The 24964-nt window shown below is 30.7% G+C and overlaps 6 protein-coding genes across 19 annotated transcripts in view; 3 read left to right on the top strand and 3 right to left on the bottom strand.

Annotated features, from left to right (window-relative positions):
- Positions 1–8019, bottom strand: part of LOC124952645 (adenylyl cyclase-associated protein 1) — a 26832-nt gene extending 18813 nt beyond the window's left edge. Inside the window, exons 1-2 of one of the 4 annotated variants that reach the window (XM_047502814.1) lie at positions 7526–8019; positions 6588–6709 (exon numbers count right to left, since the gene is read on the bottom strand). Coding sequence is in view for 1 of the 4 variants with exons in the window: in XM_047502812.1 (XP_047358768.1) it covers positions 4191–4257 (67 nt within the window). In the remaining 3 variants the exon portion in view is untranslated. Of the gene's footprint in view, positions 1–825; positions 1149–4190; positions 4260–6587; positions 6710–7525 lie in introns of those variants that run through there. The other 3 variants (XM_047502816.1, XM_047502812.1, XM_047502815.1) reach the window with 3 other exon arrangements.
- A 680-nt stretch (positions 8020–8699) lies between these two features.
- On the top strand, positions 8700–10807 carry LOC124952529 (serine palmitoyltransferase 1). The gene is made up of 3 exons (XM_047502546.1): positions 8700–8877; positions 8995–9958; positions 10041–10807. Exons 2-3 carry the CDS (start codon positions 9061–9063, stop codon positions 10541–10543), a joined length of 1401 nt encoding a protein of 466 aa, XP_047358502.1. The 5' UTR covers positions 8700–8877; positions 8995–9060; the 3' UTR covers positions 10544–10807.
- Positions 10808–10971: 164 nt separating this feature from the next.
- On the top strand, positions 10972–12155 carry LOC124952533 (60S ribosomal protein L30). Its single transcript, XM_047502554.1, has 4 exons — positions 10972–11070; positions 11170–11215; positions 11527–11672; positions 11955–12155. The coding sequence occupies exons 2-4, from the start codon at positions 11195–11197 to the stop codon at positions 12130–12132; spliced, it is 345 nt and encodes a 114-aa protein (XP_047358510.1). The 5' UTR covers positions 10972–11070; positions 11170–11194; the 3' UTR covers positions 12133–12155.
- A 59-nt stretch (positions 12156–12214) lies between these two features.
- On the bottom strand, positions 12215–15895 carry LOC124952531 (very-long-chain (3R)-3-hydroxyacyl-CoA dehydratase hpo-8). 3 transcript variants are annotated; one of them, XM_047502548.1, is made up of 6 exons: positions 14452–15895; positions 13478–13581; positions 13085–13202; positions 12738–12970; positions 12480–12661; positions 12215–12406 (listed from the first exon to the last, which is right to left on the bottom strand). In XM_047502548.1, exons 2-6 carry the CDS (start codon positions 13531–13533, stop codon positions 12324–12326), a joined length of 672 nt encoding a protein of 223 aa, XP_047358504.1. In that variant the 5' UTR covers positions 13534–13581; positions 14452–15895; the 3' UTR covers positions 12215–12323. The 3 variants fall into 3 exon arrangements, with proteins under 3 accessions (XP_047358504.1, XP_047358505.1, XP_047358506.1); XM_047502549.1 differs by lacking the exon at positions 14452–15895 and adding an exon at positions 14078–14347; XM_047502550.1 differs by lacking the exon at positions 14452–15895 and adding an exon at positions 13800–13923.
- LOC124952526 (pseudouridine-metabolizing bifunctional protein C1861.05) overlaps positions 13368–24964 on the top strand; it is a 37386-nt gene continuing 25789 nt past the window's right edge. Inside the window, exons 1-6 of one of the 2 annotated variants that reach the window (XM_047502540.1) lie at positions 13368–13747; positions 14928–15043; positions 15335–15691; positions 15773–16112; positions 16217–16341; positions 16522–16581. In XM_047502540.1, the coding sequence (XP_047358496.1) occupies positions 14984–15043; positions 15335–15691; positions 15773–16112; positions 16217–16341; positions 16522–16581 (942 nt within the window). In that variant the 5' untranslated portion in view covers positions 13368–13747; positions 14928–14983. Of the gene's footprint in view, positions 13748–14284; positions 15044–15334; positions 15692–15772; positions 16113–16216; positions 16342–16521; positions 16582–24964 lie in introns of those variants that run through there. The other variant, XM_047502539.1, reaches the window with a different exon arrangement.
- Positions 16038–24964, bottom strand: part of LOC124952527 — a 30245-nt gene continuing 21318 nt past the window's right edge. The window contains exons 4-5 of one of the 8 annotated variants that reach the window (XR_007101934.1): positions 23180–23538; positions 20112–20250 (exon numbers count right to left, since the gene is read on the bottom strand). Coding sequence is in view for 2 of the 8 variants with exons in the window: in XM_047502541.1 (XP_047358497.1) it covers positions 23249–23538 (290 nt within the window). In the remaining 6 variants the exon portion in view is untranslated. Of the gene's footprint in view, positions 20251–21224; positions 23539–24964 lie in introns of those variants that run through there. The other 7 variants (XR_007101933.1, XR_007101932.1, XR_007101931.1 and 4 more) reach the window with 7 other exon arrangements.

Below are 24964 nucleotides of genomic sequence, written 5' to 3' on the forward strand. Positions count from 1 at the left end.
GAGAAACGGCAAAATAAAAAGGAAAGAATAATGATAGTATAAAAAAAAAAAGAGAGAAAAAAAAAGAAAGAAAGAAAGAAATATAACAGGATATTATTCTCTTTGATGTTGTAGCCTGTTTTCTCTCGCGTGGCATTACCTCTTGAAAAGAGAAAGAACGTAGAAACGATGTTGAAAAGGCCACTCACCGACGTGCTACGTACATCAGAGAAGGACCTTATAAGGCTCGATCCTGAAACTCGCGCAAAAAGGATTTTCAGCAATTTCACGAGCAATGTGATATCGTCTATCTCTTACCTTCTCTATCATGAGAAAAACTGACGATAATATCGATCGTAACATGGAACCTACCTATGCATCTACCTAGAATTTAAAAACTGAATTTTTACAATGTCTCTCGTAAATATCTGCTTTCATATAACGTGATATTTTACGTTATATTAATAATTATGGCTCTTTGCGAGTTTGAAAAAGAAAAAAAAAAAAGAAAAAAAAAAAAAGAAAAGAAGGGAAAAACAAAAAATATACCGTCATATTAGTTTCGAAAGATGGCCTCGAATTGGAAATTCTTATCAGTATTTAAATCAGATATTTAAATCAGAACAATTTTAATTTAACACTTCGGTGTTACATATATCCGATGATATACCTACGATCGAGACAATTAGCGTTAATGCTGTGCGTTTCGGCGTTAATTAGCTGCATTCTACTTGATCGTTAACAATTAGACGGTTTCAACTGTTTTCATTGTGAGAATTAGACACGCTGAAAGTACCGATGCAAAACTCGGTCGAAATTGAGAAATTTCAGATCGTTACGGCTTACCAAATGTTATGTGGCTAATGAGTTCACCACCCACGAAGGATCGCTCGATGGAATATTGTAGGAAGTTTTAAAACCGCAAATGCAAACTCCTTCTTTCAGCTTGAGAAATTTTGGAAATTTGATTATTCACAATCGTGAATACACTGGTTCAATGATTATTAAGAAGAAGATCACCCTCGTTGATGGTGCTACGCCTTTCTTCCGTTTAATTTTTCTCGCACTTCCCTTTTCTGAGAAGAAAGAAAAATAACAACACACAGGGTACACGCAACACACTACACATCGACTATTTTCTATTAAGATCTTAAGTCGCGGGAAAATGGCTTGGGGGGGTGGGGTGGGAAAAAAAGAAAGTTTGGAAAGTTTGCGATAGGAGAGAAATTTGATTAGATCGAACGACCCTCGGGGGCGTAGCTCCCGGACCAACGAAAAATAGCCGACACTATGAGAGATACGGCCGGCGCAATACTGTGGCCTCCTATTCTGAGTTTCGACCGGTGAAGCTGCGGTGCTGCCACGGGGTGGTCGAGACCCGAAATCGTTAAAGCTTTGATAGTGCACATGGACCACGTGGCACACAGCCACCCGCACATACATACAATATATTACGATCTGTGGGAAAACTCGGAAATGCAATTTCTCTACAACATCTGACGGATCTTTCCGGAAAATTCAAATTCGTTTCAACAATTTTACCTCTCGATTGTCTTCATTTGTCTTTTTCTTTCTTTCTTTCTTTTTTTTTTATTTTTTATTTCTTTATTTTTTATATATATATATATATATATATATATATATATATATATATATATGTAGGTATATATAGGCACGTATATCATTTCAGAAAAATACAATAACAAAAATACGGATTACCAATACCGCATTGGATTACATCATCGATAGGCCTCTGCCTCTATCTTCTCCTCCTATTCCTTCTCCTCATCCTCTTATTCTTTTTCCTCCTATTATTCTAAGGGATGCTGTGATAAATTCGGAACCAAAAGGATACTCGAAAGAAGTTATTGTATTCGATCGTTAAAAATGCATTTTACATACAGCTTTAAAATAGTAGGTTCTTGTTAAATTTTACCGTATATATATATGTATATATATACATATATATGTATATATATATGTATATATATACATATATATATAGCAATTAAATTTCAAATAAAATAGTAACGCGACGTCTTCGTTGAAATACAAAACGCGTTGAAAAAACCGCAAAGATATCAACCTTAAACGCATTTCACATTTATTCAAGATTGCTACTTTTATTTCGATTAGTATGCATTAAAAAAAAAATGCGTCTTACATTGATAATGAGGAAAATCTAAAAAGAAAAAAAAAAAAATGTTATTATTCAGAAAAGAAAAAAATGAAATTACCTTTCTAAAAAAAAAAAAAAAAAAAAAATTGGAGAAATAACATGAATTTTCCTTTGATTGTAATTAAAATTAAATCGATCGAAAAATGTAATCACGTATACAAATATTTCTCTTCTCGTCACACAAAAAAAGGATAAATCGTCTCGATATATTGTCAATCCATTACATATATATATATATATATATATATATATATATATATATATATATATAGAGAGAGAGAGAGAGAGAGAGAGAGAGAAAGGGAGAGAGAGAGAGAGAGGAGAGACAAAGAGGAAGTTTTAAAAATAACAAAAAAAAAAAAAAAACAAAAAAAAAAAGAAACTTAATTTTCTAGACGCAATAAAAGTTACCTTATATGTACGAAATGAAATCCAATTAAGGAGATGTCGCTTAAGTAATTTGAATTCGTTTGACTTGGAGATTCCGTTCTCCTTATAAGAGAGGACGATGTATTTTTAACCGATGTAAAATAGGAAGCAAACCGGTAAAGAACACAATTTTAATGATATGAGAGAGTAAGGATATAAATTCTAATAGCACTATCTGAGAGAAATAAGAAATGAGAATAAATATACTGTGTTTTTATTCCTCGGAGAAAAGAAATAGAAAGAGAAAAAAAAGAGAGAGAGAGAGAGAAAGAATGAAGATCTATCTTACCAATGAAACTTCCTTTTGCGTAGGAAATACATTGTGAATGAAACGTAACAATGAAACACGTCTACAGCGCAGAATAAAAATCTTATCAAAAGTACAAACTCTCTGGTAAATATTATCGAAAAGTAGGTGAATCAATTTACTAAAGCGTTACAAAGGTTGAAAATAACTACGTTTTATCAACGAGACAATATAATCGACGAGACAAAGTTACGATTGTAAGCCGAATCAATAATGATATCCGTATGAATCGGGTTATAATTTAATAATAAACGATGATTATACGATATAAAATGTTAAAACGTTAACGCGTATAACGTCCTTTATCATAGGCAATCTAATTATAATGATAATTAACAAATGGATTTAATTCTTCCAAATTCAAATTTCCATTCAAATTTGTCGGAATAATGAAACATAATGTTGTATTCGGTACACACTTCGTTAACTCCTATTAACATCCATTATTGTTAGTAATAATGTCACGTTCTTCGATAATGCGATCCACTAATCGCATAAGAATTTAAAACAAGCAAACAAACGTTCATGTGTGTGTGTGTGTGTGTGTGTGTCTCTGTGTGTATACACATATATGTATGCTATGAATAATATATTCATGAATATATACACATGTATCTATAACATTAGAAAATTAGTATAAATAATTTAAAAATTTTCAAATGTTCCACCAAAGCTCGGAGAATAATCAAGAGCTTAGACATATACGATCATTTGTTTCATCAATTATCATATTATTCCACAGGACATGTATGAATCATGTAATCATTTGAAATAGTCGTTTGTTAACAGATCACCGTTTATCCGAATCGACGTGACATACATCCGCGATCCCGCTACTTTTCAACTCACATCAGCTATTTTACAGTTAGACTATTTTAGCATAAAATAAAAAAAAAAAAATAAAAAAATAAAGAAGCGTAACAAACGATAAGAAAAAAAAAAAAAAAAAAAAAAAGAAGAAAGAAAAAAGTAGAATTTTAATGGAATATATAAATAAGAGGATAGAAATTATAAACGAATATTTTTTGTTTTTTTTTTTTTTTTTTTTTTTTTTTTAATACTAATTACTATTGAATAATTCGGATGGATAATTAGTAGTTCATTTGTTCCGCTAAAATTATAATATTTGTTTTATTTTTTTCTTCTTTTTCCTTTTCTTTTATTTTCTTTTCCTTCCCTTTCTTCTCTCTCGTCAGATAATAACATGCATTTTCATGATATGGGCCTTTAATGAAATGCTTATGCGATCGGTTTCAATGAAATTGCAATAAGAGGATCCGGAAATCCGGCACTCACGATTCTGCCACATATTCAATATGCTCTTGTACGTTTCCGGAACCATCCGAGATTCCTTCCTCTGCATCAGTTCGTTTACGTGCGGCATTTCACAAAAATTTTCGTCCAATCGATAACGCTAATCACAGCAAGACTAGATCAAATTGTTGATATTACGAAAAGAAAAAAAAAAAAAAAAAAAAAAAAAAAAAAAAAATAATAACAATAATAATAACAACAATAATAATAATAATAATAATAATAATAATAATGATAATAATAATAATAAAAGAAAAAGAGAATTTGAATAATAATAATATATTACGAGAAGAACATCCACGCGTGACTAATGAAGGATGTTAAGCGACTGACTTCGTCAAGTTTTCACGATTGAATTCTAATCTCACCTCTGAATCTCAGGGCCGTATTCACGTTAAAACGAATAAGAGTGTCTTACGATAAGATAGGAGCCATATATTCCGACGATTAGATTTCGATAAAATCGATCATATTTTTGTTTCCTTTTTTATTCCATTTTTTTTTGTTTTTTTTTTTTTTTCGATTAAATGAATGAACTGATCGAATATATTAGATTGGCCAATAGGTAACAGTCGGAATTTTCGATACAAAAAATACTAGTGTTGTTTATTTAGTTATTAAATAATAAGAACTGTTTCAGTAAATAAAATGAATCTATTGTATTATTCGTTGATACATAAAATTTATTTTTATTCAAATATGAAATATTAAAAATTGTCAATAAAAAAAAAGAAAAAAAAAATACTTAAATAGTGTTATTCATTCGGATATAAACAATTCAATTCTTTTTTTCAATACAAAAGACGACAATGTCTATTATTTATATCGATATGAAATAAGCTAAACATTTTCAATAAAAAAAATACTAGTATCATTTATCGAAATATAAATTATTAAAAGTTAATAATTCTTAACTCCAATCTGACACAAAATTGAAGTTTAAAAAAAAAAACAAAGTAATAAAATTAAATCATTAACGATTGATGATATAATCGTAATAACTAATTCAAACTAAAATATCTTCTTATGTATTAGAAAAGCGAACGAAAAGCAATGATGTAATATGACGATGATCTTGTTCTCGCGAGACACCGTGTAGATAACAGTGAACTCTAACGGCATTTGCGATCTTCCTTAAAAATTCTCATAAAACTAATGGAATAGAAGTTTACGATGGAATAATACAATCCTCGCAAATAAGTTCAAAGCACTAATGTGCGAAATGTATAATTGGATGAATTAATGCAATTGTGAATAATTTATTTAGCGAATGAGCATAAACATATAAATGATGTTTCTGAAATAGTTCCAAACGTAATTCATTATTTCTACATAGCTGAGAACAAATTTTTGCGAGATACACGTATCTACACGGGTATATGTATCTTTGGCTTTTTAAATTACATAACATAACCTACAAATTTTTTCATTTCTTAATGATAACAGCAAAATGCTTTTAAAAGTACATCATGTAGTTAACGGGTTACTTGTCTCTTTTTTACTTAAAATTTACAAAGCTATATATACATATATATATATATATATATATACATATATATATGTGTGTGTGTGTGCGTGTATGTATATAAGCAATGAAAAATTAATGACAACGATAAAGCTTCGACGAATTAAAAAAAAAAAAAAAAAAAAAAAAAAAAAAAAAAAATAAAAAGGAATCGAAACGATATTAAGCAGCACACTAAGCAACCAAAAAAGCGTACTCTAAAAATCATTAGATCAAATAAATAAATAAATGAATTAAATAAAATAAATAAATAAACGAATAAATGAAAATAATTGCATGCATTTCGCTAGATATCGTAATTTCTTAATAATACAAATATACTCTCGTAATAACGATTGTGATCGTTTCGTACGTTAATTTGAAAGAGATATTTTTTCGCGCGCATAATGATTAGACGCAGGCACGCACACATACGTCATTGCATCGTCCATCGGTGCATCGTAATTAACGATATATAATGATACTATTAGACATTTCTTTGGAAAATCATTTACTTGTCATTATTGATGATGTCATTTCTACGTTACATTTCTACCTTTTCTATTTCTCATGGATAAAAGAGAAAAAAAAAAAAAAAGCAGAAATAAACAACGACAAGAAACAAAAAATTGCGCGGTCTTCGAACATTATACTATAATTTCGTCTAATTTATCTTCGTAAAAGACGCATAAGAAAAATTACGCACTTAATTAAATATCTATTAACTATGGAACAAATAATCTATTAATTGAAATATAATTTATAGAGAGAAAAACAAATCGTTTTTGGTTTTGTCGTGCCATGAAGTTAGTCACAAATATGGCGATCGGTTTAAAGAAGAACGAACGAACGAACGAACGAACGAACGAACTTACCAAAAAGAGATTTAACGATGGACGGAGATGGTCGGTCGGTTGGTTGGTTGGTCGACGAGAAACCGTGGAATTTATCGGTTTAAACGACGAAACGTTTATTTTACAAATGTTTCCAACTAGAACTAGACAATTAGTAAACGATTAGAAAACTATTTCGATTAATTATATATATTTTCTTTTAGGTTTAATTCTAAACGAATTAATGAAAAAGATTGCCAAGAGAGTTTCGAGAATGATGAGTTCTCTATTTTCTAATTAACATACTGATCGAATCACCGTAATCACGCGTGTTCTTAGTAAATCGGCAAATAAAATGATAACAGCTGTCGGAATGACAGGTGCGATAGATGACTCACGCGCGAACGTGATATATGTATGCATGTATGTATATACGTATGTACGTACGTATGTTAATGTACACATATACGTATATATTATATACATATACGGTAAAGGAGATAAGGAAAGGAGTGGGAGAAGGAGAAGGGGCTGATCAGGTCGAGGAGAGGGGTGAGAGGGACGCGACGAATAAACACAAGCGTTTTCTAACCCCTTTCTACTGGATTTCGATGAAGCCAACTGAAGGGGGAGCTTGTTCGTTCGAGTTCGCGCGTATTCTTTCTTCCTTCTTTTATTTTTTCTATACGCATCACTAAGAGAAAAAAAAATATGACGTAGCACGAATAAGGAAGTAAGGATGAATAAAAGAGATTCGTGTAAACAGACACATACGTAGTAACATACATACATAGATACGTATACGTGTATAACGTAGCGGCGGTTATATGGACGCGCGCGCGTGCGCGTACGTATGCGTTAATGTGTGCGTGCGTGCATCGCGTTTATTATCGTCTCTCTTTTAATCGTAAAAAAAAAAAAAAAAAAGAAAAAAAAAGAAAAAGCGTTCGTATTATATTATATTGAAAATATGTACGTACGTTTTCTCTCTCTCTCTCTCTCTCTCTCTGTCTGTTTCTCTCGTACAACGTGTATATTACTAGCCACGAAATAGGCAGCGTCCACCACGCGATCGAAGCGACGATAATACTCTTTGACAATGACGCGTACACGACCTTTACCGGTATAAGAAAAAAAAAGCGTCCAGATGGCTGGACACTCTAGGTAGAGACTCTCGGGGCGTTTGCCGGATACCGGAAGTACTGGCTCTCTCTCTCTCTCTCTCTATATATATATATATATATATATCTATCTATCTTTCTCTCGTTGCACTGCGCCGAGCCGGCCTTTGGAAATGTCAGCGTTACGCACATGCGCCTTTATTCTCTAACTCAGCGAACGCGTCCTCGATATATGTACGTAGAGAAGATCGGAATTTTACTATGTCCGACGATACCACCAATCACAACGCTAGAAATATAGAATGCACTTTCTCCGATGAAGAGATCTCTCTCTCTCTCTCTCTCTCCCTCTCCCCTCCCTCCGCCCCTCCACTCAACCTTTCTCCCTTCGATCTTCTTCCTTTTCTATTTTGTTTTTTTCTCTCTTTTTTTCCTCCTCCTCCTTCTTCTTCTTCTTCTTCTTCTTCTTCTTCTTCTTCTGTTTCTACTTCTCCTAATTCTTTTTTCTTTTTGTTTCGTTCAACCTTTCCTATCTATTCCTAACAAGAAAGTTCACCGTCCGAATGAACACGTTTAATCTTCGAATCTTCACGATTTCTATTTCTAATTCCGAAGAACGATAAGTCGAACGTCAAAATTATATCGATTATTTATATTGTTCACATCGAACGTAAGCATCGCTTGAAAATATCGTTCCTCTTTTTTTTTTTCTCTCTCTCTCTCTCTTTTTCTTTTTTTTATTCGCATAATGCGAAGGTTAGAGAAAAGCTTTGTTACAAAAAGAAAAGAAAAAAAACAAAAAAGAAACTGTTAAAAAAATCCCTCTTTTCTCTCTTTTTTTTTTTTTCTTTCTCTTTCAATGTAAAGATTTAAACAGTATACGCACTGGGATTGGTCGACGATAATACGACATCAATGATTGGCTATGAAATCAAAGATCATTTCTATGACAGATGTGTAATTTGTTTTTTATATATATATATATATATATGTATATATATATATATATATGTATATATATAGTTAATCATTTATTAATCCGATAAGTAATTAGTTCTTCGTAATCGTTTCGAGTTATTGGAATGAAAAAAATAAGCTTATAAAGAATAGTTATATGTTCTTCTGTCTTTAAGTTTGTTTGGTTATTTAGATATATTTTCTATAACATATCTAACTGCCATCTATCATTAAAATTTTTATTAAAGAATTTGGTAATTACTACGGACGATCTTCTACGATACGATCTAATTTTTTAATTTATTTAAAATTATTGAAAAAAAAAGAAAAAGCAGTGCTGCATTTTGTTTTATAATATATACGTTTAATAGGCAATCGTCAAATTGGAAAACACAATAAATGATACGATAAAAGTTACAATTAAATTATCTACAAAAATGAGTTCCAAATTCTTATTTCTAGAATCAATGGAGATTCTCAGTACTATACCGCAATATTATACTTTGTTAGAAGTATTCGCAGTACTGTTGTTCTTATGGTTTATTGTCAAAAAAGTTTATCGTAGAGATAATGTGACTCTAACGGAGGATGAATTGGAGAAAAAGTTATTGGAATGGAAACCTGAACCATTGACGCCTGAAGTAGATCCTAATCATCCCTCTTTACATCCTTTAAAAGTGTCTACCAGAGTTGGCAAAAGAATATTAGTCAATGACAAAGATTGCCTTAATTTAGGAACTCACAATTACTTGGGCCTAACGGAAAATGAGGAAATAAATGAAATTGCGATTGAAACTATTAAAAAGTACGGAGTAGGTTCTTGTGGACCACGTGGTTTTTATGGGACTGTTGATGTTCATCTTGAATTGGAAGAAAGATTGGCCAAATTTACGGATACAGAAGAAGCCATCGTATATTCGTATGGATTCAGTACCATTGCCACTGCCATACCTGGATATTGTAAAAAAAATGATTTGGTGTTTGCTGATGAAAAAATAAATTTTGCCATACAGAAAGGATTGGATGCATCTAGGTCGACAGTTAAATATTTTAGGCATAATGATGTACAAAATCTACATGATTTGTTGTTAGAACAGGAGAAAAAGGATAAGAAAAATCCTAAAGCTGCTAAAATCAAACGCTTCTTAATCATAGAAGGTATTTATTTGTATACAGGACAAATTTGCCCTCTACCTGAATTAATTGGATTATGTAAAAAATACAAATTAAGAATATTCATTGATGAATCGATATCAATTGGTACTCTTGGTGCTCATGGAAAAGGGGTCACAGAACATTTTGATGTTCCTAGGCATGAAATTGATTTGATTATGGGTAAGCATAATTTGTTCATTATTTTATATGATTACTTTCATACATTCTATACATTAAATATTTTCTATCATTGGATTTACAGGATCCTTAGAAACAGCCATAGGATCTATTGGTGGATTTTGTGTTGGTACTACTTTTATCGTTGAACATCAACGTTTGGGTGCCCTCGGTTATTGTTTTTCAGCATCTTTACCACCACTTTTAACAACAGCAGCTATAACTGCTATAAATATAATGGAAAATAATCCACATATATTTAAATCTTTGAAAGATAAGTGTATAACCATAGATAATGCTCTTAAAGAAATGCCATATATTGAAACTCCAAGCTTTGCTGAATCTCCTTTAAAACATTTATATTTGAAGGAAAAGAAAGATTATGCTGAAGAAATAAAAATCCTTACTTCTATTTCTGAAAGGTGCATTGAAAATAATTTAGCTATAATAAGTCCTACATATCTAGAAACAGAAAACAAACTGCAAAGACCTAGCTTACGTCTTTGTGTTTCTGTATTATTGACTGAAAGTGATATCAATTTTGCAATATCTACCTTAAAGAAATGCATTAAAGAAATTTTAACATAAAAGCCATTAAGTATATATATATATATATATAGAACTTATTTATTTATAAGAAATATTGTAAATCTATTATGCTTTATATCCAAAAAAAAATATATAATTCATTAATTTTCTAAGGATTCAATATTAGATTGCCTGGCATTTATAGTGATTCTACATTCCATCTAAATACATTTTTCAAAGTTTTTTTATTCAATATTTCTCTGATTAAACTATATATGCAATATAAATAGAATTGAATATAATGTATATTTTAAATATAAATAAAGAGCTTATAACTAATCATTGCGATATCGTTCGATCTATTTTACCTGAAAATAAAATAATACATTAAACAATATTAGTATAAACAATTGATAATTATAATCTCTTAATATATTATTATTAATAAGATAAAAAATCGTATATCCGCTCCTAAACGGAAGTAACTACTTTCGAAGATTGCACACGCACAGATAGATGGCACTGACTGAAACATTATTCGGTTCTTAACTTGTATCTCATTCTTTTCACGTTTGGTGCTTTCGAAGGTATGGTGCTTGTAAAAATTTTCCGATAATTTCTTTTTAAGTTCTTCTTTGTCTGATTAACAATAATTAACAATATTAAATATTTTTTTTTTTTTTTAGCTTCGAGTACATATAAATCGCAAAAATGGTTGCTCAAAGAAAACAGGTATATATTCTTAATAACCACGTGTTCACCTTCTTATTTTATTATTATCAATTTTGATCATATAATTTATTAATGAATTTATTTTATTTAATACTTTTTCATAAACATTTTTAAATATATTCTTATAATATTTATAAAGATTTTTTGAATATTATATACACGTTAAAGTGAGGAACTCTTTCTCTGTGGCCGTGCCTAATGAGGTTACGTTGACATATTTTTAACCTATATTTGGCTATATATAATGAAAGAAAAAAATAAATTAAAGAAATAATAACTTTTAATGTTAATTGTATTACTTATTTAAACAGAAAAAGGACAAAGATAGCATAAACAATACGCTTGCCCTTGTTATGAAATCGGGCAAGTATGTATTGGGATACAAGCAGACACTGAAATCTCTTCGGCAAGGCAAAGCTAAGCTCGTCATAATTGCAAACAATACTCCTCCTTTAAGGTGAGACTGAGATGTAGTGCTCCTTTAAAAAGAAAAAAGAAAGAAAAAAAAGATCAACAGGAGTTACAAATTGATACTTATTTCTCTATACTCATTGAACGAGCCACTCATGAAATTTTATTATTTTATTAGTAAAACATTGAAATTTGTAACTCTTGTTGTTCAATTATATAAAAAATAATGAAGGAGAACTACGGAGTAGTCTCTAGTCCCTGTTTGTAAGTACAGTGGACAATTACAATTAAATAAATTCTGTAAAATAATAATTGTTTCTGTTATTAGGAAATCTGAGATCGAGTACTACGCTATGCTGGCAAAAACAGGTGTACATCACTATACTGGAAATAACATTGAGTTGGGGACAGCATGTGGAAAGTATTTCCGTGTTTGTACTCTTTCAATTACAGATCCTGGAAATTCTGATATCATAAAATCAGTACCTACAGGTGATCATGCATAAGAAATAAATTTTGTTTATTAAAAGCATTATTTTATTAAACCTATCCTTCAAATTAAATTAAATCTATTCTATTAAAAGGATATTTTTCTTTGTAAAATTTTATATTTTAATTACAATGTCTTGGAGAAATATAATATAGTACAAAGTAATATGACATATTAAGTATTATGAAAAAAAATAACAAAAATTATCTATTTTACTTTTTCTGCTTTACTTTTTGTATTTAACATTTTCTGCCTTTGTAAAAACATGTGTTTATATAACATGGGTGAACCTATAATAAGAAACATGAATTAATGAGAGAAAAGAAAAAGGTAAAATAATTTAAATATAATGTTGATGCTTACCTGGAATATATATTATTAGGACCATTATTAACATGTACAAAAAACTGAATGTAAAGTTCCATTGATTAGGCAATATATAACTCCATAGTTTTGGATTAGACATGGAATGAACAATTACTTTATATATACACAAAATTTCTCCACTTATACCAATTGGATAAAGTACCATAAATAAAGAGTATCTAAGCAAATACAAATTATTTTACATAATTGTTAAAGATAATTCTATGAGACAAAAATAAATAAAATATTTATTACCTCAACCACATTAGAAAATATGGTATATATCCAATAAGATTCATAAAGTAATAAGAATATCTAGTGATCTCTGCAATACACCAGGATATGAAAGTGTATGGTAAAATAATCGATGATCCAATGGAATCCGTTGGTAATGACAATAATATAACACAAATAAATACACGACTAGAAATTTGTATCAGTATTATCATCGGATTGGATCGAATTAATCCCGTTATTGCATGTATTACCTAAAAAACAAGATTAAATGTTTCTACAAAACAATCAAATATTTTTTTTTTTTTACAAGTATAATAAGTAATACTTCAAAAATGTTCTCTTCTTTTTCTTTCTTATACAATTACCTCAAGATAAGCGGAACTTTGAAAAATAAATAAAGGAACCCAAATTTTATCCCAAAGATTAATATTTGATGAACTATCTCCATAATGAGATATCAATGTATATAATATCCAAGACCAACTGTGAAATGAATAGAATTAATTTTTGTTTCAATATACTTGTAATGACATTTTATAAGATAATAAACATTAATACATTATTTAATATAATAATAATAATAATAATAATAATAATAATAATAATAATGAATTGGAAATTGTATTGATACAAGATATCATTTGATAAAAATCAATTATCAATCAACATCTTTCATAGATTTTAATTTTTTTTTTAACAGAAGTAAAGTTACAAAAAGAAAGTTTAACAGAAAATAATATATAAAAATCTATACTTACCCTAACACTTGTATTGCATTGTAAGCACACAAATAAAGTTTTTGTTGAGTTATCATTGTATCTTGCTTGTCTGTGAGTCGTCCACGAACTAAAGAACGTCACTTCTTAAAAACGAAGAGTTCAGATTACGTATAATCATATATGTAGAATATGACTAAGCATGATTTTTGGAATATATATCCATTGCAGAATAGTTATTAATATATAAAAAAATAATTGTTTTTTAATAAGACATAATTGAAAATTAAAGAAAAAAAAAAGGAAAAAAAAGTAAGCAAGATTTCTTTATTTTTTTTTTTAAATAAATAATCACAAACATTACTTCACAAACAGCAATTCACTCTTGAATAATCTTATAATGATAATTCTTTGTATACGAACGCATATTTTTCTATGGACTTTAACTAGTGAATTTATTCTTAGAGCACCATTAGGGTTAGAGATTATATATATATGTGTATGTTATATATATATAACATACATATATATATATATATATATATATATAACATGCTTTTGTAAATTAAATTTGATCTATTTTTCCTAAAGAGAAAATACAAATAAATAACTAAATTTTGTCCTTCTCGCAGTAATACTTACCGACATCGACAGCATGTATATATTGCTTTTTTATACTTTTATATTAATTTTCATTGATAAGATAGAAAAAAAAAGGGAAAAGGGTAACAATGTCCGATTGTTAGATTTGCCTTTGATATTATTTAACGTGAAAAAATAAAAAAGACAATATAGAAATTATTCTTTCTTTGAGCTTCTTTGTTTTTGCTTACTCATCTGAAATAACATTGTGACATTCGTACCTATATGCACTAGTAAATGTTTTAATTTGTTTATGCTCGTAAACAAAAATCAACTTTGTCAAGGATCGTTTTTACAGACGTCTTATTGTTTCTTTTATCAAGAAAATTGATCGAGAAAGGCATCTTTAATACATATTATTAATAATTACTTACATATGTTTATAAATTCTATCCATGGATTTTGTTTCGATTTCTTCTGCTTCTTTTTTATACACGCTCTATACTGTATATAGTTTCAATGCATTACTATACAGAAATACATATGTGCATGTATTCGTGAAACATTAAATGTAAATATTATCATTTCTCTCTTATGGATCAATGCATTTGTGCATATGTCCTTGCATATTAGATAAAAACGCATAGAACGATAATATTAAACATATTGGATAAAAATTAAAATATATACTAAGATAAAAGACGTTTTGTTAAACTTTCTTAAGTCCATTAGAGTTTTAAGTTGAACCGTGTTAACGATTAAAAACGTTTTCGAAGCTATTCGAACGTCATGCGTCTGATTAACTTTTGGAAAAAATTGAGAAAAATCGATGTTCTAAACAACGATCTTTCTTCTCGATCCATTACGAATCGATGCAAACATATTATTTATGGGGACGACGTGATTGCAGGGAAAAAAAATTCCCAACCGATAATAGCATTGGAATCAACCATTATAACCCATGGGATGCCTTTTCCTGAAAACTTTAATACCGCAATTAAAGTCGAAGATGCTGTGAGAAAACAAGTGCGTGTAAAAAGCGATACGTTCGCTTTACAAGACTTATTTATTTTCCTTCCTTTTTTTTCTCTTTTTTTTTTTTTTTTTTGTTTCTTCATTTTCTTTATTTTCTTTTTAACCATATCACACGCGACATCTATAAAATATAATTGATTCTTTGTGAAATTCAATGAATATTAATGTTTATGTTTGCAATTCAAGATTCAGTGATACATCTATACTTCAATAGATTACTTTCTATATGAATAATTTATTTAATAGATATTCGTTACTTAAACTTTGAAACTTTTTATTTAGGGAGCAGTACCTGCGACAATAGGAATTATAAATGGAAAGATACACGTTGGTCTTGATAGTGAACACTTGGAAATATTGTCTAAAACAAATTCTGCTATTAAATGTGCAGCCAGAGATTTATCCTCTGTTGCATTGCAAAAATTGAATGGAGGAACTACAGTCAGTGCTACAATGTCTATAGCAAATTTAGCAGGCATACCAGTTATGGCTACAGGTGGTATAGGTGGTGTACACAGAGAAGCAGAAACTACCTTTGATATAAGTACAGACTTAATAGAACTCAGTCGTACACCCATTGCTGTTGTTTGTTCCGGTGTTAAGTCTATTTTGGATATTGACAAAACATTAGAATATCTAGTTAGTTATTTTTGATATATTTATGAACAATAATTTCTGTCCTATATGATCAATTGAAATATTATTTTCTTGTGTTCTTAGGAAACTCAAGGAGTACCCGTTGTAAATATTGGCCATACTTATAATTTCCCAGCTTTCTATTGTGCTGAAACATATGATAAAATAAAAGCTCCATTTAGAGTGACAAATTCTAAAGATGCAGCTGATTTTGTAAGAATACAAAGAGAATTGAATCTTTCTACAGGCATATTATTAGCTGTTTCTGTTCCCAAAGAGCATGCATTAAATCCTAACGAAGTTGAAATAGAAATAAGTAAAGCTTTAGAAAAGGCTAAACGTATGCGTATAAAAGGAAAGAACGTTACACCATTATTATTGAAAGAACTTAATGAAATAACAAGTGGCAAGTTTCTTAAGACTAGTAAGTTATACATGATAGAATGTAGATTAATAATAATTATAAGATTGTAAAATATAATATAAGGTTGCGTCCCGAAGAGTTTCATTGAAGATTTACAATTGCAGATATTGCACTTATAGAAAATAATGCTAAAGTTGCAGCAGAAGTAGCAAAATATCTTTATGAAGGAACTCAAGCTTCTACTTTATCTCAACATTCCAAACACTTACCAGCATTTAACAGAAGTCCTGTAAGTTTTAAACATATACACTTACATTATTACGTATCACTCATATTAGTCTCATCTCTTTTATATATCTATATAAAGTAAACTTCATAAATACTTCTTTTTCTTTTTCTTTTTTTTTTTTTGTATAAATACAGGAATTATCGTTATTGTAGGATCATTATTTTTTGCTTTCTTATACAGGTAGTAGTAGGTGCTGCAATTCTGGATACCATTTTGCAAGTGGAGGATTCTGAGATAAAAGTAAGTTAAATTTCGTAGTCATAATTATACTAAATAACCAATTTTCCTTGTATTCATATTTCATGGTAATCATAGAATGTGTAACAGTATTTACATACAATTACGGCCACATACGTTTTATGTACACTTAAGGGTATTGAATAACACGAACTCATAGTACAGTATGGGGAAGAGTGGTTTCTGTTGGTAGAAGCCATGGAAGAAAGCAAAAATGGTTAGTTAAATAATTTTTCTTCAACGTATGAATGCGCTTGTACGTATGTACCTGTATATGTGTCTTTGATTCACATAGTATTAATTTAAAAAATGTCCATTACAACAGTTTGACTTAAGGTACAAACTTATTTTCAAGTAAGTTAAAGCTAACGTATCTTTAAGTTTAGATACGATCTCTCTATATCAGAGATACGTTGCTTTTTTCGAATTCCCATAAATATAATATAAACAGCGGCTACATTTATGTATGTATTTCGTTGTGCATTGTCATCTGTGACTTTAAAACAACGAACGTATTCCATAAATGACACTTTTTCCCATACTTCGCTACGATAGCTCTCTATTAAATCTGTCGATTACGTCGTAATGTGAGTACCATATCTAATAATATCAGATATAGTAAATTGGATTTTAAGCAGGCACTATTCAAAGCTCCCTCTCTTAGATTCATCTCAATTTACATATTACCTTTAAATATCAATCAGTTACAAATCGCTAAGTGGTTTACTTTAAAGCCTTCTTTACGACAGGACTGTATATTCTGTTAGGATTTATTGGCCGAGTTAGATTCGAGTGTACAAATCGTCCCTTTGTTACTTGAATAATCGGAATATGTGATAGCTAGTTAACAACTAGTAAATTCTACTCGGCCAAAAGTTTAATGTTAAAGCATTTACATTTTACTTTTTCTCTATAATCAATGATCCAGCGTGGTTTCCTTTCACCTTTGGGCGGCTTATAGTAACACACTTGCCTTCTAAAAATAATTAATTAAAAATCATTTAGTCTATTTCACGTATATGTATAATCTCCTTACATACAATCAGTAGTGGCAGAGGCTGCGTGTCTGCGAGGTGTAAGCTTTGAGACATTGTTAATAATTTATTACATTCAACGATTATTCGATAGCCTGATTAAGAAAGAACCCTTAAGAGTTTTTTTTTCTTTTTTTTTTTTTTTTCTTTTTTCTTTTTTGTCAGAAACGTCTCCGAAATAATATTCTAACAAATGTCACATCCAAGGAAACGAAGGTATTACAAAGTTTTTAGTAACAAATACGTACCGCACATATGATATTATAATTACTAATGACTTTCTAATAATCGATTGCTGACGTACGTCATTTTGATAATACCCTGTTATCCACGCCGTTGTGATTACACGCAAATATAAATGACCGATTTTTATTGAAGAAGAAGAAGAAGAAGAAGAAGAAGAAGAAGAAGAAGAAGAAGAAGAAGAAGAAGAAGGAGGAGGAGAATTTCAGGAATTCTTTTCTTAGAAAACGATTTGATCCTTTTTCCAGAAAGTTATTCCCCTTAGGTCCTTCTACGCGCGTATATTCGCGTTATGATGTGGTCATTCAATTTTTCTTTCTATTTATTTCTTTTTCCTTTTTTTTTTTTTTTTTCCCTAGTTCTTTTCTTTTTAGACACAATATTTCTGGCTTTTTCTTAAGCAGACGATCGATACTTAATTAACTTTCTACCATACACCGGCTATATACAGCCTACTAATATTTGTTTTGTTTTGTATTGTTTTTTTTCTTTTTTTCTTCTTTTTTTTTTTTTTTGTATACAATGCCTTTTACATTCGTTAACGCATATAATCCTAAGATTCGATAGATCCTAACTAGGAAGCCAATTACCTCGAGCTTTATATGTCATATCTTCATTATTTTTTACCACAAATCAATACACACTACTCGCTCTACATGTATCATTTGTGTAAAAAAAAATTAGAAACTGTTGATCATCTGTTATGCATTAGAGACTTTTCTATTTTTCTTTTTTTTTTTTACATACATACATAAATACGTATATATGTTTCGTCGATAAAAGAAAAATTCATAATGACGGTATATCTCACATATTCTATTTAAAATATTCCTATAAATCGATGAATCGTTTCTATCCTTCGTTCGTGTCGTTTTACCAACGATGATAATTTTTACGCGACATACTGTGATATACTATTAACGAGAATACTCCTTTCATTTTTCATATAAATATGATGATCTGCTAGAGCTGTCTCGGGAAAAGCCATCAATTATTTTCTTTTTGTTAAAAGAGATTTTAAACGAGGAAACAAAAAATTCCTTCTCCCTCCCTCCCTCCCTCCCTCTCTCTCTCTCTCTCTCTCTCTCTTTCACACACACACTTTTACACGTATAGGTATGCATATGCACGCACGTACACTTTCTCTTTCGCTCTTGTTCTCTGTTATCGCTAAAAATAATTCTACAAAAGTAGCATATGTGTGTATGAAACGACCGTGCAATGACGGAAAGACGTATAAGGAATACGTTGCATTAGTAAGAAAGTTTGATGAAAGGATAGCAATGGCTATTGAAAAGTCTACCGTTTATCCTTTTTGACGTATCAATGTGTTACGTTAGAATTATTATCGTTTAATTAAAAAGCGTCCCAGTGTCATCTCGATTCTTACTTTCGATCTCTCTTTTCCTATCTATCGCATTTTCTTTTTTCATTTTATTTTTCTTTTTTGCTTCCTTTTTTTTTCTTTTTTTTTTTTTTTTTCCATTGGATATCATTAATAGCACGACATCGGCTCGATCGTGACAATCTCTTGGGTCTCTTAATAAAGAGGTGCGAGTTTTTAACGCATACATATTTATCGTAGGAGATACATATACATACATACATACATACATACATACATACATACATACACACATACACACACACACGCACACACACATCACGCATGCATATATATATATGTGTGTATATGTACGTCGTGAATAAGAGTACAAGAAGAGACGTATCTTGTCACTGTCTCGTCTCGTCTCGTTTCGTCTTGTCTTCTTCGGCAAGCTTAAGAAGAAAAAGCAAACTTAAGAGATAAATTTAGTATAACATTGTGAAGGCAAAGCCACAATTAGAACGCTTTAAAAACATTTCTCTTCTAATTTCTTTAGACTTATCTTGCCCTTATATAAATTTATTCCAAACTATTTATACATTCTACATGATCTTATTGATCATTTCAAATTTTCTCTTGATATTATTAAATAATAGAAAAGAAAATTTGTTCTTAAAAGAAAAATGCTTGGTTTTCTATTATTATTCTGGAGAAAGCAAAAAGCATCCTATTATATCTCGTTTTTGTCCACGGTAAAATTGCATACGTGCATTTAGTGTATACAAATACGCATGTAAGTAAGTACGTACGTATGTATCTATGTATCTATCTATGTACGTATGTATGTATGTATGCATTACGTTCTTTCTCTCTCGTTTCTTGTTGTGGCTATTTTTGAAACTGAAAGAAGGGCTTCTACTCCGGGCGAGCTAAACGAACGATCGAGTCGCTCTTTACAGTACAAATCCTCACAGTTCTCCTTCGTCTTTCTCTTCTCTTCTTTTCTCTTCTCCTCTCCTCTCCTCTCCTCTCCTCTCCTGTCTTCTCGTTCCTTCAATTTCAAAGATCCTAGACGTAAGAAAAAAAAAAAAAATATATATATATATATATATAGAAAAAAGAAAAAAAAGATAAAACAAAAGGAGAACGGAGAGACGCTCTTTTTTAACTATTAGGTATCGTTAATTTTGATTTGGTCTTCGCTTCGAAATACTTCTTCGATTGCATCTAATAATTTTTTTTTTGTTTCTTTTTTGTTTTTGTTTTTTTTTCCTTTTTCCTTTTATATTTTTTGGTCTTGTATTTTCTATCGTCTATAAACGTTTACACGCCATTTAATACGCACAGTCTTCCTTAATAAATATTATCTTCGCTTATTATTCACGTGCTTCTTATTATTTCGAAAACTTAAGAGAAATTTCAAATATGGATATAGATCGAGCGGACAGATCTTTAGATCATTCGGACAGACGAAAACGAGAAAGGGCAACGATCTTATCGATCATCGAACATTTTCTCATCCTGTTATAATTATATTTCTTTTATAGATCTCTCTCTTTCTCTCTCTCTCTCTCTTTTTATAATTTTTCTCATTTCCAATTTGAAGATCATTAAGATAAATCGGGCAGGCAAATTTGAAGAGACGATGTATCTCGAATCGATTCTCGAAATGGTCAAAGTTTTATTTCGAAGGCAGCTTTTGTAGTTCTTTCGGAGTGAATCAGATTATTTCGTTGTGTCCTGTCGTCGAATTAATGTTCGATTCAGACGTTTCAGTTCAGTCACATTTCAATATTAATAATTTACATTGGAGACGGATTTAGTATGACCGAAACGATTTTGGTAATCGAAAGGAAATGCGATAATGTGTAGAATTTAAATTACCTTACGATACGTATCATTTAAAAAAATCACTGATGAAATGGAGAACGAACTGAAACGCGCGAATCGACTTTAAATCGGCAAATATTTATCATAAACATATTCGTCAAAAATCATTATGTCCTTTTAGAATAAGATATAATTACTGCTTCTTTCTTCTCTCCCTTCCTTTTTTTTCTTTTCTTTTTTTTTTTTTTTTTTTTTTTTTTTTTTTTTTTTTTAATTATCGCTTCGATACCTTCATGAAATTTCTTCTTTTTCTCATCGTCGAATCCGTCGATCGTCACATTTCGCCAGGATTGTCCGAAATAAGAAATAATATAGATGGGATATTTTATTAAATGAATTCGTTCCACTGATTCATTTCGTTTTTGACGAAGCCAATGGTTTTAATTTCGTTGACTTTTCTTTTTCTCTTTTTTTTCTTTCTTCTTTTTTTCTTGTTTTTTTTTTTTTGTTTTGCTTTTCTTTCTTTTCTTTTTTGATTAGACACAAACGTGCTAAGAATGTTGAATTCTTTTCTATTATTTTTTCTTCTTTTTTTTTTTTTTCTCTTTCTTTCTTTCATTCTCTTACGAAGGACCAGGTGCGGTGAGAGATAACATGTCGAACTCGTTGACACTGCTTCATTCGTATCACTTTATCATATATATAATGATATTTGGAGGCAGATATTTAAAAAAGTACGACGATTATCGACGTACCCGTTCCTTTTTTTGTTTGTTTTTTTCTTTTTTTCTTCTTTTTCACTTCTGATCCCTATCGTCTTTCATTCTCACGGAAGGAAAAATAAAGAAGAAAGAATTGCATAAAAAGGAAAAAAAAAAAAAAAAGGAATAATAGAAGAAAAAGAAGGAGGAGAAGAAGATGGCGGAAAAGTTATAAATTTTTTTTCGATTGTACGTAAACACGTTCTCGTTCTCTATTATCGGTTGCTCCCTTTACGAAGTGGACAGACGTATTAATTAATTAAAAAGGGAAAGTATCGTTTCAAAGACCTCGTATTTACACATACACGTTTAATCTCCAATCTAGATATAACGTTTTTCTGGTTATAAATATCAACTTACTTACTTACTTACTTTATACTGTTCACGAATAGTGCGTGACCTGTACGTTCGCGTTTTTGTATATGCGTGGGTTTTTTATGTATCTGTTGTATGTATATACCCTCTTTCTCTTTCTCTCTCTCTCTCTCTCTCTCTCTGTGTATATGTGTGTGTGTGTATATGTGTGCGCGTGCATGTATGATGTTCGATGTACATCGAAAGAACACGCAAAGGTCTGGCTTCTCTGTACGGTTATAGAACAGCGAATAAGAGGAACGATCGCGGCGAACGTGTCGGCGTTTATTTGAATATATATACATACACTTATATGTAGGTATATACACGCATGCTAGATATATATATATATATATATATATATATATATATATATGTATGTATGTATGTATGTATATATCTGTATATTTATGGTACAGATTTTCCACAGAGTAAAACAGAGAGACCGTCCAGATCAATGCGGCTGTGAGAGCCGACTAGCGGAGAAGGAGGCATAGAGAATAAATAAAAGGTCTTTTTTCGAGACGCGAGGATAAAAATATTAAGGACGATTAACGATCGCTCTTTATGCCTATGATTTTTTTCGTTATCCAAGTAACCTCACTCGTTTTTTCCGTCGTTTCTTCTTTCATTGTAATAAAAAAAAACAAAAAAGAAAAAAAAAGAAAATCCAAAAGAATAGAAAATGAAAAAAATGAAGAGAAAAAAAAAGCAAAACAAAACGCCATTCCAATATATCACTGATAATAACAGAGAGCTTTTCCAGAGTTCTCACGATTTTACTCAAACGACTGAGCGTTACGTCTTTTATTATCACTTCATCGTCTCCATCTCTCTCTCCCTCTCTCTCTCTCTCTCTCTCTCTCTCTTCATTCTTTCTTTCCTTCTTTCTTCGTTCTTTTCGTTCGTCAATCTTTCTCCATTCGTAAGCCTCCGGCTCATCTCTTTTAAAAAACGAAAGTAATAGTCCCTATATAACTTCGGTATATTTATATATGTATATTATGTATATTATGTATAGGTGTGTATTATACGTAGGCTTATTTATATACTGGTACTTCGGCGGGCCGGTTGCTCCTGTAGAGAAGATGATTCCAGGTGTTTCGCCACCACTTCCATAGTCAGGTACGCCTGCTTTGTCCACCTGCGGTGACACCTTGCGTACCTGGGCTACCGCCGTTCGAGAGTAATAATCTTCTATTAAACTCCCGCATCTCGTAATTATTGTTACCGTTGCTCTTCTCGCGCGTACCGCAATTGTGATTGGCCGACGTTGGCGTTGTCTCTTCTAAGATCAAAGCACAATGACTGTTCGTGTCGCTATCAGCTCCACCATCTTGAAGATTGTTCGCTAAGAGAGGATGTCGGCCTGTATTGCATTCTTCCGTTTGCAAGAGCAACGATGCGTTTCCTGTAAAAATCATTAAAATTAAAATGTTATAGTTCTGATTGATTAATCGAACGAATAACAATTTTATTTTATCTTTTAATAATTATGAAATTCGAATCGTCGAATATAATCGTTAAATTAATATATTGTTCATTAAATATCATTGATACCTGTAACATTATTCGATATTATTTAATTCGATACTTTGTAAATTTTAAAGGGGCAAATTTTGATATCGATGTATCAACTTTTCTGCGATATTTAACGCTTTAATTTTGTTCAGCTCATTAATGATTTTAGTAAATCGTATGATTCGTGTTATCCAAAATAAAAAGATATATATATATATATATATATATATGTGTATATGTATATGTATATATTCGTACGTGTATTGCTGTAATTATCTGTCACGTTTTACATTGAAAAATGATGGAACGATGGCTATATCGGTGAAAAAAGATCGTATCAGTCAGACGTACCATAAGTAAAAATTAGTTATTGGTCAGACATGTTTTTGGCTAGGATGATTCTTAATTTCACTGTAGAAACGAGATTTTCCGTTGTGTTACATACGGATCGTGCCGAGGTCGACTCTTTGCGGCGAATTGGAGTGGCACGAGATAAATACCAACATACATATACATCCTCCTCCTCCTCGTCGTCGTCGTCGTCGTCGTCGTTGTCGTTGTCGTTGTCGTTGTCGTCGTTGTCGTAGTAGTCATAGTCATTGTCGATGTAGTCGTTGTCGTAGTTGTACTAACAGTTCGAACAGGGACATAGTCGTTCTCGTAGCCGTGTGAACGTATTAGTAACTCTACTGTCGAGAGCGTAACTCGGTGCATGTGCAAGTGCATCGTGTCGAGAGATCGATCGTGCTTGGAAGCTTGCAAGCTCTTTTTTCGGCTTTTTCTTTCTCTTCTTCTTTTCTCTTTTCTCTCTCTCTCTCTCTCTCTCTCTCTCTCTCTTTTTCATTTTTCCTTCCACGAGTTAGAAGTAACTGTTCGATGTCAACTTTCGATTAGCTTATTGAAATTTCCTTTCAAGAAAATGCCTCTCATGCGAATAAATGGTCTAACGTTGACACTGTTTTCATTTCTTAGAAGATATTTGTTTGCTCGAGGAATAAGATATTCTCGAAGTTCGACGTTTGACTTTCGACGTGAAATGATCATTTTCTTTTCGAGACAATATTCAAAAATCAACAAAATATATTTCATTATAATTTGTTAACACATATTTTCTTTTTTTCTCTCAGTATGTACAAACAACAGTAACTATCATTGAACATTTTAATTTAATTTAATTATAACACGAACTTTTTCATAATTCCATTATCACCGTCTCGTTGAACCATGAAGCATATCCTTCGAAAGGCTCTCAATATCGAGAATATATATATATATACACACACACACATATATATATTCGATGGTGGTAAGTTTTA

This window comes from Vespa velutina, chromosome 10, assembly GCF_912470025.1.
Source record: "Vespa velutina chromosome 10, iVesVel2.1, whole genome shotgun sequence".
Classification (NCBI taxonomy): Eukaryota; Metazoa; Arthropoda; class Insecta; order Hymenoptera; family Vespidae; genus Vespa; species Vespa velutina.

Bases quoted from the DNA above. Each gene is read 5' to 3' on its own strand.
- LOC124952529 (XM_047502546.1), top strand. From the start codon at position 9,061: ATGAGTTCCAAATTCTTATTTCTAGAATCAATGGAGATTCTCAGTACT. The intron at 9,959-10,040 runs GTAAGCATAATT...TTGGATTTACAG, and splicing joins TGAAATTGATTTGATTATGG to GATCCTTAGAAACAGCCATA.
- LOC124952533 (XM_047502554.1), top strand. From the start codon at position 11,195: ATGGTTGCTCAAAGAAAACAG. The intron at 11,216-11,526 runs GTATATATTCTT...TTATTTAAACAG, and splicing joins TGGTTGCTCAAAGAAAACAG to AAAAAGGACAAAGATAGCAT. The intron at 11,673-11,954 runs GTGAGACTGAGA...TTCTGTTATTAG, and splicing joins AACAATACTCCTCCTTTAAG to GAAATCTGAGATCGAGTACT.
- LOC124952531 (XM_047502548.1), bottom strand. From the start codon at position 13,533: ATGATAACTCAACAAAAACTTTATTTGTGTGCTTACAATGCAATACAA. The intron at 12,662-12,737 runs GTAATAAATATT...GTATTTGCTTAG, and splicing joins TATTTTCTAATGTGGTTGAG to ATACTCTTTATTTATGGTAC. The intron at 12,407-12,479 runs GTAAGCATCAAC...TTCTTATTATAG, and splicing joins CCTAATAATATATATTCCAG to GTTCACCCATGTTATATAAA.